The sequence below is a fragment of the Neopelma chrysocephalum genome, unplaced genomic scaffold (assembly GCF_003984885.1).
Source record: "Neopelma chrysocephalum unplaced genomic scaffold, ASM398488v2 Primary Assembly neopelma1_74, whole genome shotgun sequence".
Lineage (NCBI taxonomy): Eukaryota > Metazoa > Chordata > Aves > Passeriformes > Pipridae > Neopelma > Neopelma chrysocephalum.
The window spans coordinates 4,218,502-4,226,009 of NW_020897735.1; the positions used below are offsets into that span (position 1 = coordinate 4,218,502).

At 52.8% G+C, this 7,508-nt stretch overlaps 1 protein-coding gene across 2 annotated transcripts; it reads left to right on the plus strand.

The window, feature by feature from the left end:
* The first annotated feature begins 26 nt into the window (after positions 1 to 26).
* LOC113969713 (alpha-1-acid glycoprotein-like) lies at positions 27 to 5,832 on the plus strand. 2 transcript variants are annotated; one of them, XM_027687807.1, is made up of 6 exons: positions 27 to 1,096; positions 1,616 to 1,758; positions 2,364 to 2,437; positions 3,224 to 3,334; positions 4,101 to 4,204; positions 5,675 to 5,830. In XM_027687807.1, the coding sequence occupies exons 1-6, from the start codon at positions 998 to 1,000 to the stop codon at positions 5,738 to 5,740; spliced, it is 597 nt and encodes a 198-aa protein (XP_027543608.1). In that variant the 5' UTR covers positions 27 to 997; the 3' UTR covers positions 5,741 to 5,830. The 2 variants fall into 2 exon arrangements, with proteins under 2 accessions (XP_027543608.1, XP_027543607.1); XM_027687806.1 differs by having other exon boundaries at positions 30 to 1,096; positions 5,679 to 5,832.
* The last annotated feature ends 1,676 nt before the right edge of the window (positions 5,833 to 7,508 follow it).

The window sequence follows — 7,508 nt, forward strand, 5'->3', positions numbered from 1 at the left end:
CCTGCACACCCTGCCAATGGTGCTGCATCTCCAAACCTGCCAAGAGGTGTGAAAAGCCCCAGACAAAACCCAGACAGGGCCAGGTGTGGCAGCAGGCACAGAGATGCTCATCTCTCACAGCAGCTCTGTGGTGGCAGGGCATCCCAGCCTCAGGACGTTGGAGTGTGAGCACCAACCCATCAGCCCTGACCCCACAGGGAGACACACAAACCTTCCAATCCCCTCAAATCTCCTCCACCATGACATTTTCGGCACCTGAATATCCCACCCTCAATTTTTCAAGCCAAATCCCACAAGGCTTGGTCTGCACCGGAGCCTTCCACAGGGGTCACAGTGGGGTGACAGAAGGTGACATTGCACCTTCCCTGAGTTGCTCCAAGCAGGGTAAAGGGTAGACAGAGGGAAAAACCATCACCCAGGGCCAAACCAAGGGACTCAGGGAGGCTTTGCTATCAGAGGAGAAAAGGTAAACAGAAATAATGCCAGAGAAGCAAGTCCTGCCCTGACCCGCTGCACAAGGACAGCAGTGGGACAGGGAGGGGAAATCAGGGAGCTGCTACAGATCTGTCCAGCAGGATGGGGGCGAGCTCCTGGGACCCATCAGTCCTATTTTTATGGCTGGTTTTGGCAAGGACAGTAAAAACATGTTCTCTTCTGTTGAAAGCCACCCTGGGCTTTGGCTGAGATGGGGTGAGCTGAACCGTGCCTCGTTACCAGAGCTAGGGGCAACTACAGCAGCTGCTTTTGAGGGGAAAAAATGGGCAAATTTAAGGAGGGTAGATTTAAGTTTTAAGTGCAGCAACTGCATCGCCCCCATCACCAACAGCCCGCACCTATCCTCGCCTGCAGCCGGGGCCAGGGCGAGCGTCGGCGCCTTTATAAAAGGTGCTGGTTGCATCACCAGTGTGGAGCCCGCAGCCCCGGGCACATTCTGTCCCCTCCCACCAGGGCTGCAAGAGCCGAGCGAGCGTGTCCGTCTGTCCGGGGTCCGGGGGCCATGGCCGGGATCGCGGTCACCCTCGGGCTGGCGGTGCTGCTGCCCACGGCCGCCTTCCCCTGCGGATCCCTGCGCCCCGACAACGCCACGGCCTCCAAGGTAGGAGAGACACGAGCCCTGGGGGGCTGCCCCGCTCCTACAAATAATTTGTGGGTGCTCTGCCAAGCCTCCCTGTCCCCTGGGAAAAGGGAGAAACCCCACCTTGTCCCCTCCCGGCACATCTGCCAAGGTGCCCTCAGTGAAACACCTGCAACAAACGTGAAACGTTTGCTTTCCAAAACACCCCGAATTGCCCGTTTTTCTCGTGGTACCCCAGCAAGTCCCAATAGCAACCTCTAAAAAAAGAGGGGTAGCTGGGTATTTTTTGGGCTGCCCTGACCCTGCTGCACCACCCAGAGCACCCACAGCCGGCGCCAGCACCTTTCCCAATCCCCGCACGCAGCTTGGTTTTTTACCCCGGTGCGTTTGCAAAGGTTTGATCCGGTTGCTGCCAATGTAGTGCAAGGGAGAAACTCGCAGAGATACCAATTCTGCCATGGGGAGGGTGGGAATCTCTTCCCCACGGCTCCCCCCTGCAAACCCAGCAGCCCTCACCGCCCTGCCCCTCTCTCCCCACAGCTGCTGGGGACGTGGCTGTACGTGGCCGGGGCTGCCCACTTCCCCAAGAACCTCCTGGTGCTGCTGTTCATCGACCACGGGTACCTGCAGGTGGAGCCCCTCACGGATGGGCGGGAGCTGCTCATCACCCAGCACGTGGCCGTGTAAGATGCAGCCCCCAAACCCGTCCCCTCCCACCTGCTGCAGCCCCACAGCCTTTCAGTACAAAACACGAGCGCGATTTCAGATAGTTGTTTTAGAGAAATCATTCTCCTGGCTGCTCTGTGCATCCTCTCCCATCTCTTCTCTTTCTCACTTGCTTCAATTAATTATTTATTTCTACAGTCCCTGGGTTTGGGCGAATTTTGCAGGGCACAGAGGTCTCACAGGCACCAAGCCCTGTGGGCAAGGAGAAGACCTCTGTGAAGGAGGAGATCTCTCCAGAGACCTCTCCTCCACAGCCACTGATTCTGCCGGGCACCAAAAGGTGTTTCCCTTTGCAGGGTCAGACTTTCAGGGGATGATTTTTTCTGTGCCAACACAGGCAGCAATTTGTTGTTTCAGTTATTTCAGGGTGGAAAGCATCTCACCACCAAGGAGTGGGGGCAAGGCAGAAAAAATGCACAGGAGAAACGCCCTAATTTTAACAATTAACCTGGTGAAGGAGGTGGCAGGTGCCTGGAGTGGGGTCAGGAGCAGGGCTGGGTCTTCGCTGGTCCTTTCCAAGCCCATGGCATCACCCCCTGCCCCTCTCTCTCTCTCTCTCCAGGGGGGACCAATGTCTCACCAACAACCTCACCTACTTGGAAATCACCACCGGTAACACCACACTGGTGAAGGATGGTGAGCACCCATTATCCCCTAGCCCGTGTTTTTCCATGGATTGAGACACACAAAGGGCCCATGTCCATGTTTTACATCATCTGATGCATTTTCTTCCTGGGTCACTTTGCCTGTTTGAAGCCTCAGTGGGCTCCAAACAACTCCCCACAGCAGGACACCCAGGGGATCACGCCCTCCCCCTTCCAGCCACACTAAACCCCACAGAGCAATGCTGTTCCAGGAGCAACCCTGCTCCCACCCCCGCTGGAGAACACCACCTTGTTTGTGAAGTTATTTCACAATCCCTGGGGGAAAGGAGGGAACACTCACAGCAGTTTTCAGTGAGTTAGTGGAGCTTCTCGTTCTGAATTGCTTCCTCCTCGCAGAGGAAACAGGGTGAGCCATTTGGGGTGGGAATTGCAACCCCCTGGGTTACAGTTTGCACTGACCCAGCCACAGCAGCACTGCTGCGAGCAGGGAGCAGCTTCTCCACATTTATGCAGACCCCCAAGCTGCAAGGTCAGGCACACCCTCACACCCCGAGCCTCAGCATGCCACACCATGCAGCACATTCCAAAAGCAGGACAGGAGCTGGGTGACTTTGGCTCCTTCACGCCCCAGCCCCATATTTAAGAAACGCAATTCAAATAAACCAAGAACCAAACAAGTCACCCCGTGTCAGGACATTTGTCCTCACACACTGCTGAGGGCTGGATTCCAGGGGCTACTGGCACTGCTCACACCTGGGCTGGGGTTTATTGCTGCTGCAGCACTAAAAGTCTGAATATTGTGGCTGTTCTTTCCAAGCCAAGACCCAGCAAACTGTGGGGACACTGATGAACCTCAGCTCTGAAGACCTTTTACTCATCCAGCACCAACCGCAGAGGGAAAGGATGTATTTGGGACTGTATCTCTACGGTACGCAAACTCCTTCCCAAAGTAACTTTGTCATGGGACACCAAAACACACACATAAAATTATCAACTGAAACCACACAACAGTTTGGTTTCACTAAGAGTGAAACTTTTCTGAGACCAACGCTCCAGGAGTCACAGGAGCATTTAGAAAGCCCATTAAATCCCACATCTCTTGGCAGAACACAAAGAACAAGTTAAAGACCAAACCCACTTAGGCCACAAATATTCAAAGAACAGGAAGTAAATACAATTCAGCATCGATATCATTGCAAAATCTCAATATTTTCAAGCCAACCATGATGTTTCAGTGCTTAGCTCCCAGGGCAGAGCACGTGGCTTTACAGTGCCAGCACAGGCAAAGCTGATCAGATCCACCCACAACCTCATAAGGCAGTTTTAGACCCTGATAAGGCTCCCCATCGCCCATCCAGGCTGCAGAGCAATTGATTAAGAGAGTTTGAAGGTACATGTAGAAAACTACCTCCATACTCAGCCTTGGACCCTCCCAACACCCCAGGAATGTCAGACTATCCTGCCATCCCTTAAAGTAGACAGGATTGGAGTAGTTTGGGAGAGTAAAAAAAGTGATACCCAAGACTGGTTTTGTTCAGGTGTGTTCACCATGGGCACGAGAGACCCCTGCAGAGACCATGTCCACAGCAACCACTGGTGGGGAAAGGAGGCAGCAAGGGCAGGGTCATCATGAAGGGCCATCCTAAGGCCACTACTCCATATTTAACTCCTGGCAAATGCTTCTCCTCTTCCAGCCCGGAACCTGAGCGTGAGCACAGCTGACCGTGAGGAATTCAAGCACCGCGCCAAGTGCCTGGGGCTGAGGGAAGAGGAGATCATTTATGCACCCTGGAAAACAGTACGTGGGTGTTCGTGGGTGGGCACGGGTCAGCAGAGCCACCACAGCCCCCACCCCAGGCTGCACCCCCAGCTGCCAAACTGGGGTCTTGGAGAGGCGTTTTCGAGGCAGTGGAAAGGATTTAGGGGACTAAATAACCACAGGCTTGCTTAAATGGAGGTTTAAAATAAGATCCCCCTGCAGATAGGTGACTCCTGAAAGCAAATACCTGCACCCGAGCATCTCCAGGGAAACCTGGTAACTGCCTCCCACTGCCGGGAGAGAAATAGCTACAGCATGGGATCTTTGCCCTGAAATTCCTCATTTTGCCTTGAAACTCCTGCTTTTCCTCCCCCAACCCCCAGCAGAGACCAGCTGCCCCCAGGAGCTGCAACAGAGGTCAGGAGGGGCCAGTGCATTGGAGATTTTTCCTTTAGGTTTTTCACCAAAACATTAACCAGACCCAGCCCTTGCCTCTGCCACCTTATTTAGGACATTTTATCCTGCAAATGACTCAATCCTCAAGTCAGTTTGAAAAGTGAAGGTGAAAAATATCTTACCTTTTTCTGTTCCATCCTGCTGTTCCACCTCAGGAAGCTCTGAGCTTTCAGAGGTGCCCAAAACCCCACACCAAGCAGCCAGGCTGGATCCAACATTGTCTCCAACACCCATCCAGCCTCAAGATGCTTCTTTTAAAGCTGTCCCCCACAGTTCAGGGGAACTGGGGACAGGGACAAATGCAGGGAGTGAAACCCTCTTGCTGTGGCAGGGCCAGGTCTCCTTTCCCATTTAGGCAACAAGCAGCACCTGGGAGGAAGAGCCCAGCTCCCCCACACTAACCAGAGGCAGCTGTGGACTGGGGGTTGCAGAGGCATTTGGGTCACATTTAACTTTGGACAAGGTGAATGAAGGTTAGAGAAAGGCAAAGTGAGAGCAGTAAGACAAAACTGGCTGTCCTTACAAGCTGTGGTGCAATTGGCGTTGTCAGAGAAGGGTTTTGTGCCCAGCCAAGGTAGGACACTGCATCCAAGGAGTAAAAAACTGATTAAACAAACACAGAAAATATTTTGGGGACCTTTGTCATCAGGGTGAAGGAGATGGATGTGAACAGAGCATCAGAGCAGACTCACATACCCCTCCACCAGCCCCAGGCACTAATAGACCTTAACTTACAGCAAATGCCTGGGTAGCACGAGCTTTTTACTTATTTCACCAGAAGTTTTAGTCCCCCTTTCCTTCAGCACTCACTTACTGAACCCCCAGTGTAGCACAGCTTTGCTCCAGAAACTTGGTTTCCTCTTTCCAGCACACACCTGGAAAATGTCACCAGCAGCACCTGGGCAGTGTCTGTGCCTGGGGAAGCCCAGAGCTTCCTTAGCCCCTCTTAGATTTATGATCAGCTGAAAAGGGAAAGGAAAATACTTCTTTCTTCAGTAAATTCTCTCTTGCTGGTGCCTTGGCATTTTCACTTATCCTGTTATTGTTGTTTTGACAGGAGCTGTGTCAAACAAAAGGAATAGAAAAAGGCAACACCACACACACAGAGCCCGTGGCTGAGGGCACAGCATCACCTCCTCCAGGTACCCCCGAGCCTGGGAGTGTGGGGAACTGACCCTGCTTTGGGCAATAAAAGTTTTCTTCAAATTCCATGCATTTTGTTGCTGAGCTGTTGGAGAGCAGAGGGTTCTGAAGAGGTCAGAAGTGGGGCTTGCAAAAAGAAATTGGGCATCCAGTTCACCTCGTGTGTCATTCAGCTGGGAGCTGGGAAGAGACATCCTGAAGCTTCACACCAAGCTTGGAGGAGAGCTCTGCCAGAAAGGCAGCACTGAAATGGAGCAGTAAGAGAGGCCAACCAGGAGAGGGCAATCACTAACTATGTTAAATAACATGCCAAGCCTTTGAGGAGCAAGTGGGATATATAGAAGGCTGGAAACCTCTTTACCCGTACAGCCTAAGAGGGTGCTTAACTAGAAGAAACCACCCAATTCCCTTGACAGCAGTTTGACTGCCAGGTAGCCCAGATGGGGCAGAGGTTCCTGCCCAAACCCTTTGGCCCTGGCAAGTGCTCCCCAATAATGTCCATCCACAGCGAGGTTTGCACACAATGACACTGACAAATTATCCTCCTGCCAGAGGTGCTGGGTGCTGACCCAGCCCAGGCTGGATTTTTACTTTTCCAGAGAAAGGGCAATGTTTTCTTATTTCCCAGTAAGCTCAGCACCCTGGAGGTGGGAAGGTACAAGTGCCAAGGTTGAAATTGCTCTCTGTGCCTCTGGTACACCCCTGCACTTGTCAGGCACCTCACTCATCCCTTATCCCACCCCCAGCCCCAAAGGGAGGACAGCACTGTCACTGCATTTGTGCAAGTGGGGGAGTTTAACAAGAGACTGCTGTTGCTGCGTGTCTGGAGAGTAGTTCAGTCTCTGCTCTAACCTAGTAATTAAGCACTGAAAATATCTCTCTTCCTTAAAAAGAAGAAAATGAGCAAAGCTGGAGGGAAGGCAGCAGCAGGCCCCACTCCTCCCACTGCAGCTCCAGGGTGCCCTGTCCCTGTCCAGCCTTTACTGGGCAGTGTTTCAGTGTCGAGCCTTTGGACAGATTCCTGTAGCAAAAATGAATTTTACAAGATCACAGAATCATTAAGGTTGGGAAAGACCTCCAAGATCATCAAGTGCAACCCGTGCCCAATCCCCACCTTGTCACTCAGCCCAGAGCACTGAGTGCCACGTCCAGTCCTTCCTTGGACACCTCCAGGGATAGGGGCTCCACCACCTCCCTGGGCAGCCCCTTCCAGTGCCTGACCACCCTTTCTGTGAAGAAATTCCTTCTGACGTCCAACATGAACCTCCCCTGGCACAGTCTGAGGCAGTTTCCTCTTGTCCTGTCACTTGTCACCTGGGAGAAGAGGCCAAACCCCACCTGGCTCCACCCTCCTCTCAGGGAGTTGTAGAGAGTGAGGAGGTGCCCCCTGAGACTCTCCTTCTCCATGCTAAGAAAGAAATCCAGCTGATTCCCTCCTGGTCTCAGAGCACAGGTATCCAGCCAGCCCTTGCTTCGGACACTTTTTTATCACCTTGTGACATGAAACATAACCCCCATCCCAGTCTGGGGTAGGAGAGGGCAGGGGTGCTGAGGGGATGCTGGCAGCAGCCTTGAGCCTTGTAGTCCAAGAGTGCATCGGTAACAGTCTCAGCTGACTGAAGCTGACACTGCTGGAGAGCTCAGATTACAAGGACCCAGACTTTATGAGTGGATTTATAGCTGAATAAAAGCCTTGAATTACAGTCAGAGACGTAAGGAACCAACAAATCCAGTCTGGCCCCCG